General features: G+C 43.4%; 1 protein-coding gene across 1 annotated transcript; it reads left to right on the top strand.

The window, feature by feature from the left end:
- Positions 1 to 7318: 7318 nt before the first annotated feature.
- On the top strand, positions 7319 to 14101 carry LOC122614604. The gene is made up of 10 exons (XM_043789208.1): positions 7319 to 7857; positions 11043 to 11240; positions 11323 to 11607; positions 11672 to 11908; positions 11986 to 12140; positions 12380 to 12445; positions 12928 to 13019; positions 13603 to 13668; positions 13889 to 13928; positions 13992 to 14101. The coding sequence occupies exons 1-10, from the start codon at positions 7319 to 7321 to the stop codon at positions 14099 to 14101; spliced, it is 1788 nt and encodes a 595-aa protein (XP_043645143.1).
- The last annotated feature ends 99 nt before the right edge of the window (positions 14102 to 14200 follow it).

Raw genomic sequence — 14200 nt, 5'->3', positions numbered from 1 at the left:
GCTCTGTGCGCTGTTCTTTATTCTTTGTTGGGTTGCTGGCTTGTTTAAGGGGGGCGGCGAATCGAGAGCATCTTACTCATAATCCGCCCCAATGGACCTTTCCCGGCAGGTCTGCAAAACCATTTACTTTTCCCCGCCCAGCAGCTTGGATTTTCATCGTTTTCCCTTGTTTTTACCCTGCTGCTTACCACGTCACGCGTCCTGCGAAAAGTTATTGTTATCCTTTTGTTTTAGTGCACATCTTTTATACTCGTTTCGCCTTTTCTCCTGTTCTTATTGCCCTGGCCGGCCTTCTCGCATTGATTCATAATACATAAATATAAATATTGCGTATACGCAGCGTTTCGCTCGCCCTCGATTGCCATAAATTCTTATAAGCGTGGCAGAAACACACAGACACACACTATGAAACAGGGAAAGCCCAGCGCCAAAGTCATCAATCTTTTAGCATTTCACTTAGATAAAGCAAACTTGTATTCTGTATTCCCCTGCCCTGGCCCCACCAATATTTGTGCATAAATATTAATATTGCATGACCATTTTTATTTGCTTGCCGGCCAGACAGGATCTTGGACTTTCTACTGGAAATCCGGAATCGATAAGGCGCTGTGATTAAAAGCTGATGCTACGTACGCAGGATTCACTGAATATTAATGTTGCAGAATTACCATTAGATTCGAAGTTGGCAAACCTGCCCAATACCAACTATAGTCTGCCATAAGTGGCTGGCTTTAATTGACTCGACTTCCCCTTATTCCTTTGCTCAATCGTAATGATTGGTTCTTCCTCGGCCAGCACTTGCCAATAAATTCGCCCTGATTTATGTGGTTAAATAATTAGCGCCTTTTAGGAGCCATTAAATGGATTCCAAACAACGCCCATGAAAGCCCATCAATCGGCCATTCCCCGTTTGGTTGCCAATTTGGTAATAAATTGAATGCTCCCATATTTTGGCACGGGGCCCATTGAATTTAAATATGTGCAATTACATTTAACTGTTTGGTCATGTGTGGATTTCGATTTCGGCTCAAATGGCTGCCTGGCTGCTGGCTGCTGGCTGAGTAGGAAGTGTCTGCGAAAGTATCCTTGCCTTCGGATTGTGGCTCTGTCTGGCCGCACATGCCAATAAATTGCGAGTCACAAAGTGTCAACGCGGCCGAGCCCTCCGATTTGCATATATTCGAATATACTCGAATGTATCCCCCTTTTCTCTTCGTACTTCGTACAGGACCTTCCTTTTCGCTACTTACAACAATATTATAATGGAATCCCACTTGAAAATAGAGCAATATCCACTTGCATATGTTGCCGCGGACATTTCCAGAATGAGACGATGCTATAAATATTATTGAATTGTTCCAGCCCCACCCCCTACCCCTCCCCCTCTGCATGCCACGTTTCCCTTCTCAAGGACCCGCCCCTTTGCTGCAACAACAACAACAACAAGAGCAAGCGACGATGATTGCGGCAAGCGGATGTAAAAACCTTGGCAATGACAGTTTTTGGGCTCCGATCCGGTCTACGTCTGTTATGCAAATATCTTTATATATAAATGCGAGTGCACTGCGAGAAAGTAGTCACAACTATTCCATTTTCATTTCTGTGCTGCAATTAAATATTATATTTACTTTTAATAAATGAAATGAGCTGCAGACAACTCATGTCTTTGTGGCTCGCAAGTTTAGTTTTCTAGATCAAAGCTTGATCATTTATTATTTATATTTTTAAAAGAGAGCACTTATTTTCTTTCTCTGCATATGTGTGCCCCCGTACACGACAGTGTGTGTGTGTGTGTGTGTGTGAGTAAGTGTTTATATGCAAATCTTTTATTTCGCTGTTGCCTCCGTTTAATTTCTTATTTCCGTTGCACGGCCGCCGCCGCCGCCGCCGTTGAGTTTTTTATTTCTTCTGCATTAAATTAACATCAATAAAATGTTGCCTCTGTTTGCCAGAGTCCGCCCCTGGCTGGACTTCTTTTCCTGCTTGTCCTGGATGTCCTGGTGCCTGAATGTGCTGATATCCTGGAGCCGTTGTTGCTGTTGCACTGGTGCGTAATTTGAAGCTAATGCCAACATGTGCTGCGATTTGTTTCACTCCCACTTCCTCGAGATTTCTATAGCCGCATTTCATATAACTTATTTCCATACTTTTTAGACACATGCTGCTGACAGTTTGCAGTTCTTTGCGGTTGAATATTGCAAGCAGCTCGCAGATTGGGAACAGGTTTTATTTTTATTAAATAAGTAAATATTAATAGATTCAAAAATGAAAAAGAAAGTAATGCAAGCAATAATAGGCATTCCAACCTCTTTATGCTCACACGTATTTCCAACTCCTTGCAGAGCACACAAATCAAGCTAAGCTCGCTGATAAAATGCTCAGGCACAACTCGCCAGGATATTATCTCCCCACGGGATCCTGCGAGTTTTCATTGAGCCGAGCTATGATAGATTTCCATCGCATTCGGCGCATGTAAACATCGGCTTTTGTTAATCAAATTAAGTGCAAGTTAATGGTGGGGCAAAGTCGGCTCCCCCCAATCACCAATCCACAATTTTACCCACAAGAGTTATTAGAGCTCATCATAGCTCTGCTCCACTCACCGCCCCTTGCTCGCTGTTTGCACACTCGAAAATGATGAATAATAAATTGCTAATCATAAATATTGCGAAATCAGGCGAAAAAACCGAACCAAAAGAGAAATGGCTAGCGAGAGCAGCCACTCCAGCGAACCACTCCACTTTTTACACGCTAAAAAGCAAAACAATACCAAAAGTACACATTGTTAAATTGAAAGGAAACAAATGTAAAATTTATACAGCTGCAGTGCCCAGAAAGCTTTGATTTTCATTCATCCCATGCCAAGGCAGCTCGAATGCAAACTCCAAGAATCTGGGGGGTGGGTGGTGGAAAAAGGGGCGGTGCCACCCTAATGGTCTAACTTTGTGTGTTTGCCCCATTATCGAAACCAAATGTTGAAACACCGCCGAATCGAGTGGGTGGCTGTGCTTTTCGGTGGAGCATTGTGTGTATGGGGAGCAGCTTCCATCGACTGCAGGGATATGATTAATTTGGCGTTATCAAATTGATTGGATTATTGCTGGGGGAACAGGAACATGGGCTGCGATTCACGAGAGTGTCATAAATAACATGGAAATGGTATTTACTTTGGTGCTTCAAAAGTGGCGGAGACATTTTACAAATTGTTTCTATTGCGTAGATAATAAACCTAGATCTATACATATCATATACATACATATCATCATATGTAGATTATAGATATATATAGAAATATATACTGCTAACTTTGTGTGTAGAGTATACTTTACAACTAATTGCGTGAATTCTACCTAGAAAACCTTTTGATATTCAGATAGCTATATTATCTGGCCACAATTACAGAACAAACTACCACCTACTAGTGACTTTTCCGACTTTTCTCCTCTACTCAGTGGCGGTAATTAGCATTCGGGGAAAATCAATACAATCTGAGTGAGAACAAAACAATCAGCAGTCGGCTGCAGAGCGGAATCAAAAGAATCGAAATCGGAAACGGAGTTACGTGTTTCGGGCCACAAATGCCAAATTGTCCAAAGGGTAATCAGTCCGAGAACGAGTGACCAAATTCGAAATCGCCCAACAGCTGCCAAGACTCTCATGAAGAAGCACTGAGCGAAAATGTGCTATCGTTTGTTACTTCTCATAAATAGGATTCGATGTTGAAACAGTTCCAGAGTCTTATTAGTTAGTTATTAGTTATAAGCTTTAAAGTAGCTATGATGATGACCTCATCATTACTCAACCTTGCTCAGAAAGTAAAAATTCTATGATGAATTTCTCACTGTGTATAATCCCATACAAAAGTCAAATGCCGCCGGTGGACTGACTGCATTTAAAGCAAATCGCCTCGTCGGCCAACAGTGAACAGTCCACTGGGAGCGGTGACCAGGAGCCAGTGAGCAGTGAGTATTAGCGGTGAAGGTAAATCTGTGGTGCGTCCGGGGAAAGTTGCCGCAACATTTTCGCAGTGGCAGCGGGAAAGTGCATTTAATTAAATTTCCCTTTGTTCGATGCGAGTGCAAAAAGCATTGCCTACTTTTGCGGGCGGGCAAGAAACTGTTGCACATGCAGCCGCAAAATGTTGGCTGCTCATGACAACACCAACCAGCAGCCCTCAACCACCAACCGAGCACCACCAAGCACCACCGAGCACCGAGCTCCAAGCTCCAAGCTCCAAGCTCCCAGCTCCTAGCCACTCGGAGCCACTGTTTCGCAAATAGTGCAAATAACTATACCAGTGGCTGCAGCCAGCACAACATCTAAACCCAAACAATTTGCAGCATCTTGCCAAGAAACATCTGCGAACACACAAACACATGGCAGCCAAAGCGCAGCGTCTACAAAGGAGCAAGGATATTATTTCTGAAAGCAAAGCGAATGGAATATACCCTACAAAAGGTAGTAGGCCAAAGAAAGGTTTAAAACAATTACTAAACAGCAGCGTACTTTAACATGCCAAAGATCTGCATAAGAACAGAAATGTTTCTGGGCTATTTCGAATTGTTTTAAAACTTATATTATTGGTTCATAATGCCAATAAAGTTGAAGGTGCCGTCGATTGGTTAGGGTATTCTGAGTAACTGCCGCCTGTGGACAGCGAAATGGCTCTGCGAATTGTTGCCGCATTCAGCGGAAATGCAAGCTGAGTTAGCTATACGCTGTAGTTGTAGTCCTTGCCGAGACTCCTGCTCCTGTTTCTGGTCCTGTTGGTTGGAGAAACATCTCCAACTGCTCTGGCTTGGTCCTGTTACCGTTGTTATTCGTGTTCGGTTCGGTTCAGTTTGGTTCGGTTCGGTGGCATGGCCCATGAATATTCATGGCGTTTGCCGGGCCAGTCATTCATTCATTCGTGATTTCACGCTAAAGGGGGAAATGCGAAGAAGCTGTGGAAAACAATGAAGAGGAATGGCACAAGACAAAACATGAAGCCAAATAAATAAACAAATGTCAGGCCATGTTGCTGAGGGCGGACACAAAAGCCAAGAAATTGGCGTGAAAATAAATCAAGAAATAAATTGGAAAATTTGTTATTTCAACGAGTGAACAACAGCAATAGTTTCGAGGCAAATGTTGGTTCAGCCAACTTGGCTTGAGACAATGCTAAGAGGTTCGATTTGCGTGTGAATAAATTGACCGGAATTGGTTGGGGTGCAAAAAGTGCAGATTTGTGTAGCATTATGTAGAAAATAGATTATTTTGCGGTACGATGATACAAACTGGTCTGTTTAGCTGAAAATCAAAGCTATCAATTCGAAAACCTTATTCTTATGACATCAACAATATACTTTTGTTTGTAAAATATAAACCACATTTTCAACTCGTTCTGTGCTCTGCCTTTCAATTTCCTTTACAATCCCGCTGAGAAGGTTAAGAGCCCAGTAAACTGTATTTTCATTGCCAGCTGACTTTATTTTTCAGCCCAATCCCCGCACATTTTACTCCTTGCTCAATAACAATTCGCCTGGCCCACAAAGTGAAGGCCAATTAAAATGTCCTTTAAGCGTTTCTGCAATATTAATTAACATGGAAAAGGCAGAAAGTACAACGCACATGTACATTCTTAAAGGAAAAATGTGAAAAAAAAGAACATAGCCAACGTTTGGTAATCGACTCGATTCGGGTTCGCCACGGGTGCTGCCGAGGGTCAGGCAAACGCCTTTATTTAATTGGAAAATATTACATTTTTAAACAATATCCATTAAAAGTGCCAGCAGCAGACTTGCCTGCCATAGCTGCAGTACATATATATGCAGATATACATATATATATTTAAATAAAATGCCACCCCGCCAAACCCCACGTATCAGCTGCCAAAGGTAATCAACTCCTGGGAGAAGTCGCATTCGCAATAAAATGTTGAAAAATGCAAAAAAAAAAAAAAAAAAAAAGGAAGAAATAAAATCCCTTTTAATGTTGCCCATGTGCATGGGGCTGAAAGGGGGCACAACGCCCATGTCTGGGTCTGGAAAACACAAGTTCGCGTCTGGACCTTTGTCCCCAGCAGAATTGTGGAGTGGATTTCAGTTGAGTCGGACCAAAGGGTCTGGGCCTGAATGGGGTCATTTACTTTGAGTGTTCGACGCTCATTTAAATGCAAATTTAAATGAAATTTTAATCCAGTTTTAAGAACGCAGTTGGACACTCGGGGGAAGCCTTTGATGTGCCAGCTCATCTTGCTGATTGCCCCGGGCGGCGTTATTGGTTGGCGCTTCGATCCCGAAAGCCCATTGAAGGCGATCAGCACTAAGTCTGCTCCAAAATCAAAGAGTTAAATATGCCCAAAAAAAAATATTAAGTTTAAATATTAAGGGATATGAACATACTGAACTGGTTACAAGAAAAGCGCATCATTAAACATTACTTTGTGTTCAATTACGCTTAAATGAATTGTAAACTGTTGACCGCGCACTTTGAAAAAAGGCGAAACAAAAGCCACTCAGCTCGGCGTGGAAATCATCTTAATATCTGTGCCATCCAATTACCAATTAATCGCAATCTCTTCAACGTCATCCACTAGTGAATGAAAATGCTTAACTAAGTTAATGCTCGGCCACAATTCCATGATGACGCTGATGATGATGATGCGTCTGCAGCCAAAGGAATAAATCCGATCCCCATTCAAGTTGAATACACTCACGCGCATTGATTGCATTTTGTGTCATCCCATGGACTTACTCGTACACTCGCCGAACTGCGTCCACCATCAGGCATAATTTACAGCGCATTAAAACCTCCGATGATGATTTATTATTGTCCTGGCTGGCCATGTCCTGCGTCCTGCGTGCTGCCTCCTGCGACCTGCCGATGCACCGCAAAAACATATTTAAAGCGGCATATTTATATTTTAATGAACCCGGCAGTGGTGATATAAAATCAGAGCTTAACCATGTTACAATGCTCACGGGGCGGACAAATTATGAAGTTTTCCGCCGTAATCACTGTGCCAGTGGACACCCACTGGTTGTGCGTGGGTTTTCTGAGCTATGTACATGTTTAAAGCCGTACTGCAGTGTAGTATTAACCGGGGAGCATCGACAGGCGATTACTGTGGCGTTTTCCCTGTTTTCCCTGATGTCGCATTTTGGCAGCTCCGTTCGGGAAATGGGAGTCGATGTAACAAGGGCTTATACCAGCGAAGCATACAATAACTGGCTACTAATTTGTAACTAACTGTATTATATACACTATAATACATTTTTACCCAATTACTTTCTAAAACTGCATCAATTAATCGCATCTTGCAGAAGCGCCCAAGGATATGCAACCGCGAATCGACGACAGCTCGCCGTCAGCAGCGGCAAGGACACTGGCATCCTCGTCGAGCAGGAGCAGCTGGCCGGAGAACGAAGGATCCGCATCCGGCAGCGACTCGCTGCTGACGTCGTCGACAGCTTCCCTGCTCCCCCCGCAGGACAATAGGAGGAGTTTGGGTCCGGGTCCTGGATTGCTGATATTTCCCGGCACCGGTCAAAGACATCAGCATAATCCGAATGGCAGCACGGGCAGCAAAACAATTGCAAAAGCTAATGACGGGAACGTGGCCATTAATCAGCCAGCAGCAGGCAGGAGCATTCGCTCCTTTCGACGTCCTCCACTGTGGCAGCCACCGCCACAGGATCACGCGCAGCGGGGGCAGCAGGGGCAGCAGGGGCAGCAGGAGAAAGAGGTCCTGGAGGGGCCAAATCGGAGGATGGCCTGTTTGGCCAAAGGACAGGCCTTCATAATCGAGTTCCTGCAGGGCTCCTCCATACACGGATTCATTTATTTGGCCAAACTGGGCCTGAGTTTCGTCGAACGGTGAGTTTTGATTTGCAATGACTGGGTCTCGTCAAAGGATATTGGGTAATGGAATTGGACACACAATGGACACTCACTCTTTCCTCATCAGCTCTTAGAGAAAGGACAGTACTCACTGAAACTAACACCGCAAGAATACTGCTATAGTAAATATTAGTAATACTAAAGTGGGATAAAATAACAGAACCCCAAGTTCCCTTAACCTAGATCTATTGGGCAAACATTTGGTGTGGGAACATTTCCACTCAATTAATTTACCAGGCAAATTAAAGTTAAACCTCATTACGACCAGAAAGCAGCAGCGACCGCAGCTTAACTTTTGCACAGGATACCCAAAGTTCGCCGCCTGGAAACCGTAAAGTGCCAACTAAAACGATACCAAACTATAAGTCGGGGTCTTAAAAAGGACTATCCGGCGACTATGGCCACGTGCAGAGATTCGGATACCAATTCGGATTCATAACGTGGCTGTTCTGAGGGGGAGAGCCCCCACATGAAACTTCTGGAAGCGAAATACATTTTTCTACATACTCGTACATATCTTCCGTTTTATGTGGTCGATGGGGGAAGGTGGATCTTGTGGTCTGAAGTAATATTTCTGTTGCTGGAATTTGTATTTTTGTGCGGTGCAATAAATCCTTAAAACTGACATGACATGACAAACAGGATTACACACACACACTAGTAGGGGGAGGGGGGAGATTCTCCGCTACCTTTCCCCCTTTCCGTTTGGCAACACTCCACCACAGTAGTCGAGTGGATGGGGCTCAGGATGCGGATGTGGATGCGGATGGGGATGCGGAGGCGGATGTGGTGGTTCGTGGGAAATCTGTCAGTGCTGCCGGCTGAGGGTTAATTAGTGGATAACAGCCAGGCCAAGGACAGGGCCAAGCAGGCACTGAGAGAAACCGGGAAAGGATACAATAGTATTCATGCTACATTAAGTTAATAAATATTTCAATTATATTTCACCTCTTTGATTAGTGTAACTTTATAACTTATAGCATATATTTATTTAATAAGCAAGTTTCAAACACAACTTCGAATTCTCCAAGTGCCAGTCTCCCAGTCTCTGCAAAAATCATGAAGCTCAATTACAAATATTGTTAGTTTCTGCCACAGCCAAAGTCCAACTGACAGGTGTTTCCCAGAATGGAAGTGAGTTTAGAAGGGCTAAGGTGAAGTCCAGATGAAGCGAAGGCGGTCACGCAAAGCCCCGCTTAATTAATACACTTTCCCCCCCGCTGAATTCGTGAAAATGATTTGTTGGACATTTGTAGAACATTTTTCTCGGGAAATTTATTCCTTTGACGACTTCCAGCTGGCACAGTTCGGATTTATTTCGCCATGCAACCGGAAAGAAAAGTATAAATGGAAAGTATGCTTTGCTATGGCAAGAAATCAGCTTGTGACGCACAAATTTCTGGACTATGAAGAACTCCATCACCAGCCCGACTTAAGCTCTACCCTCACCCTCAAAATCCAAAGCAGTTGCGCAAAAAAATATGAAAAGCACCCGCTCACGTACAAAACGAGATGGGGAAAAAGGGAGGTGGAAATGCATAAACCGGAGAGAAAGAGTCTGTGTCGCTGACATGTGATAACCTCAATTTCACAAGCGTTGATATGGTAACTATGAGGGCTTTTCCACCCCACCATCACCACCCCCTCGTCCTTTTGGGTGGCAGCGACAGGTGCACAATTGCATAATCCACAACCGAAAACTGCAAATGTAATGCAAAACACGCAGCGGCGCAGGATGCACACGGGATTAGGGCACTGTTTTCCTGGGGGAAGGGGAATCTGATGGGAATCTATGGCAGGGCATTGGGCTTTCGAGGGCTATGAACTAGGTGCCATTTTCCCTGCATTGGAATATTCGAAATTTCACAAATAGTGAACGGGGTTAAAGCCCCCAATTTAAGTGGCAACTCTACTTTCCAGACACTAAATCAAATACCTTCTTTAAAAAGCATAAAACTAGAAATCAAAACAGTTAAGTTTAGCTTACAATTATTTTAGGTAATTTATTTTAAATTTAAGCATAGGAGCATAATTCAGTTTAGATACCTGACGCAAAGGTATTCTATTAAAAATAAATAGTCCCCGAAATGAAAGTCCCTTTAAAACGTTGTAAACTCTCTTCTCCTTTAAAGTAGCTTCGCAAATATTTGAGAGTTTTTTGATTACACATTTTGACATTATTAATCCCGTATCACACACATTTCAGCTGCATACCTCAGCCAGAAACTATGTGAATGTGAATGCCCACATAGAAGAATCCACCAATCCCCAACAAAGTAAGAAAGCAACCCTTGATGCACGATTTAGAAACGAGAAGTATTCGACATCCAACATGCATCACTGAGCCTCATTCACGCACACATTTTATGCATATGAGTGTCGAGATGATGAAACAAAGCAAATACATAAATTGCAAGCCAGACCGACACGAGATGGAAAATGGCAGTTGAATGGCGGAGGGGGGAAATGCGAAAATGGGTGCTGGAAAATGGGTGTGCGAATGGGTGTGGGCATGACAATGAGTCTGTCATATGCGATGTCCAAAAGGAATTTTGTGGTGTTAGACAAAGTACAGCACTCAGCTGTCAGAGAGGAAATTCCAACTACAAAAAAACCGAAAAATCCAACGAGGAAGGAGCGAAAAGCTGCACACAAAAATAATAAGGAGCTGGAAAATGTTTGGGAAAATTAAAAGCCAAGTAGCCGAATGTACGTGTGTGTGTGTGGGCACTGAGAGCTTTATGAGCCATTGCTGGCATCAAAATGTCATTGTAGAAGGCAGTCGCCTGAAATGGGAAATGCTGCAAAGGATTTTCGGCGACTTCTGTCTGTGTCCTTGCCAGTTTGTTCAAGCCGATGTTGTTGTTGGGAAAACCCAAAGAAAGAAAGAAAAGCCAGCAAAGGGTTGCAAAAGCGTTGATGCGTTCATTGACTCCTCCTTCGTCGTCTTTGAGTTGGCCATAATTCTTTCGCCGCGAATATTTCGCATAGTGCTTACAGAAAAAATTTACACGCAATAGATTTTTATGTCCTCCGCCACAATGCACACACAACAGCAGTGCGAATTATTCGCCCGATTCCATATATCATCCCCGACTGTGACGCGCATTTTTTTGGGAATTTTCACTCCGATTTTATACAATTTTTTACAATTTTTTTAGCGTCCTCTGGCTGGCGTTCATCTGCGTGGCATTATTCAGCATCATTTCGCTGAGCAAACGCACTTGGCATCGCTTTCAGACCTCGCCAATGGTTATATCCATGGATCGGAATAAGCTGGTCTGGAACACCAGTTTTCCATCGCTGACGGTGTGTCCGCATAAGCGGATCGATGAGTTGAAAGTGGAGGAGTACATACTGTACGTGCAGCTGCAGTTGCCTAAACATGTGAATTACATGTGAAATTCAAGTGCATTTACCCCTGCACATTCTTTTTTACAGCGCCAATCCCGAACAATTTCTGTCCGAGGAGGATCAAGAGGATTTCCGCGATTTTATTGTGAAACTTGCCAGCCTCACTTACGACAACTTGGAGACACTGCCGCTGAACAAGTCATATGGGATACCCAGCACCAAGTACTTGGACCTGCTCTACGAATTGAAATGGGGCTTCGAGCCGGAAATCAGCAGTGGCGCCGCCGTCAAAATGTTCATCTACGAGACGCAAACGGAGTTTGGCATTTGCCATTCAGTCAACTCGATGGTGGCACGCTACAACTCCTTCGAGTGAGTAATTGTTGGCCAGGAAGTGCTCCTGATTTGATTGCTACTACCCTCGGCCACTTGGCAGCTACTGGCGTTCCGGGGAGTGGAGCCTCATGGACCACGGCGACCGGGTGACTGTGCATCCGCTGGACGGCGAGATCTACGCCCAGATTATCAACCTCTCGACGGCCTACGATGTTTACTTCCACGGTGCCGGCGATATTCCGAGTATTTCGAAGCAGAGGTACACATTCCCGGAAAGTGACTACACCACCGTGGAGCTCATCGCCCTGGAGATCTTCACCAACGAGGAGGCCAGAGCGTGAGTCTCCATAACACTCTCTATATGATTCATTATTAAGTACTGATTGTTTTTCTTATGTACTTATTGCTGGACAGCTTCAGCACCAAGCAGAGGAGCTGTCGCTTCAACTACGAGGCCGAGGACATGATGACGGTGCCCATCTACAGCTTTGGCCTCTGTCTCTCGGAGTGCAGGATGTTCTTTGCGCTGCGGGTCTGCGGCTGCGTTCCGCACTTCTACAGGAACCGCTGTGGGTATACTACTACTTGGTTATAATCATATTTTCGGCACACAGAGTTGCACTTAATTGGCCGGCCATTAAAGTTAACTTTTATGCGCCGAACGGGGATGCATCAGAGCTGGCCAGTTTTATGGCGGCATACTCGGTCGTAAAGCGCTTAAATACTCGTAGTTTAAGTGGCAACTTTTGCACCACTATCTGTCTCGCTCCAATGCACTCCATTCGTCTCTTTCTTCAATGTTTTGCAGTGCGAAATGGCCGGAGGTTGCCTGTTTGCGGACTGGAGGGCATCGGATGCCTGGTCAAAATTAAACGTGAGTAATTTCCACCGCACCACGGAACATGCAAATATTTATCGTGGCCCGGAAATTCGATTTACATTTTTCGTCGGAATACAAAAAAATGGACCGAATTTCCGCCGAACGTGACCATAATTTAATTTGGGGTGGTGGGGTGGTCAAAAGTCAAGGCTGAAATAGACAACCTGTTGCGTAATTGAAAAGGTGGAAGTCATTTGCTGGCGGAGACAAGATTACGGACAGGTTGACGTTGATAAGCTGGATAAATGTGTTCAACAAAAAGCTTGTCTTTCATAAGAATATTAAGTGTGGTATATAATAGTAAATACATTATATTGAAGCTCCTCTCATTGCATTGCAGTTAACAATTAAACTGTTGCGTTAACTAATTAAATTTGATGGAATACTGATTTTCAGAACAATATTACATGTTTTATTGCCGCTTAAAATATAATTACGCTTGAATATTGTTATTAACCTTTTGTTTTACCAACCAGGCGAGATAATCTCGTTGAAATCGGACAAATACAAAATCAATTGCAACTGCTTGGCCAACTGCGATGACTCCAACTTCTTTGTGCAATCCTACGTAAGTACATCGCACATAATAATAAAAATAAAAATAAATGAAAAAATGGCAAATCCCCCATTAAAAAATATAAAGTAAACTTTAACTGTAAAAATGTTTATGGCGAACAGAAGCGCCATCTAGCGCTCGTTAAGTGGCAACGGCAGACGCCGCTGCGTCGCGCATTTCAAGTGGAAAAATGCCCGGAAAACTGAGGAAAATCCGCCGTAGAGCGAGAACCGGAGAGGCGGATAGGGGGAGGGCAGGGGGCTTGTGCCTTAAACAAACATCAAAATTGTAGTCCGGGGCTATAAAAAATAATAAGCGCAGAAGTTGCAGGAACTGGGCGCCTTGAAATATGCAATTATTTTGGGGATGAGGTGTACGAAAAGGGGGCGACAAAACCAAAAGTTTTGTTTAACTTTTTTTCGCGCTGTGTGCGGCGAAAGTTTTTACATTTAATAATAATTTTTGCTTACTTGCCTTGTTACCAGCATACTGATGATGATGTTGTTCCCGTTTCGCTTTTGTTGCTCTTATCTTATACGTATACAGTATCATTATGTATTTCCCCCATTTCCTCTATTTTCCGACTTTTCCTCAGCGCTCGCGTGTCTGGTTTTTGGGAGCCAACTTGCAGTGGGGTATTTTGGAACACCCGAAAATGCAGGTAAAAAATAATCTATTTTATTTGTTAATAAGTAAAATGTTTCTTCAAAGATTTTTAAAATATCAAGCAAAGAGCCAAAACTGCCTTGATAATTCTCATACAACTGAACATCTTTTTATTAGTTTAATACGTTATTGAACTATTTCTGTTTTTATTTACTGCGAGTTTTTTAACTAATCATTTTATATTAACTGCTGAAAACCAAATACCCAAATTGCAGCTTCGGCGGGAAGTGCTTTTCTCCTTCGCAGATGTTTTGGGTGAGTTTTCCCTCTTACCCTCTTTTTCCGACTCACTTAAGAACGCTCGCATTTCACTTTCAGTTTACATCGGCGGTCTTGTTGGATTTTTCCTGGGCTGCAGCGCCTTGAGTTTTACCGAAATTATCTACTACTTTACCGCGCGATTTGTTCGACGCATGTTTTGTAATTAGTGCTGCAATAAAGTCACATGTAAAACTGGAATTTTCATTTTTAAAAAAACATCATATTTAGAAAAGCTGATTCCCTTTAAATATTCTTAGTTTAGGACA

This window comes from Drosophila teissieri, chromosome 2R (genome assembly GCF_016746235.2).
Source record: "Drosophila teissieri strain GT53w chromosome 2R, Prin_Dtei_1.1, whole genome shotgun sequence".
Classification (NCBI taxonomy): domain Eukaryota; kingdom Metazoa; phylum Arthropoda; class Insecta; order Diptera; family Drosophilidae; genus Drosophila; species Drosophila teissieri.
This window is presented reverse-complemented; position numbering and strand designations above follow the sequence as displayed.

What these genes read in the sequence shown, in the direction of transcription:
- LOC122614604 (XM_043789208.1), top strand. Translation starts at nt 7,319, where the DNA reads ATGCAACCGCGAATCGACGACAGCTCGCCGTCAGCAGCGGCAAGGACA. An exon ending in GGCCTGAGTTTCGTCGAACG is followed by an intron (nt 7,858 to 11,042) that starts GTGAGTTTTGAT and finishes CAATTTTTTTAG; the next exon opens with CGTCCTCTGGCTGGCGTTCA. An exon ending in ACCAACGAGGAGGCCAGAGC is followed by an intron (nt 11,909 to 11,985) that starts GTGAGTCTCCAT and finishes ATTGCTGGACAG; the next exon opens with CTTCAGCACCAAGCAGAGGA.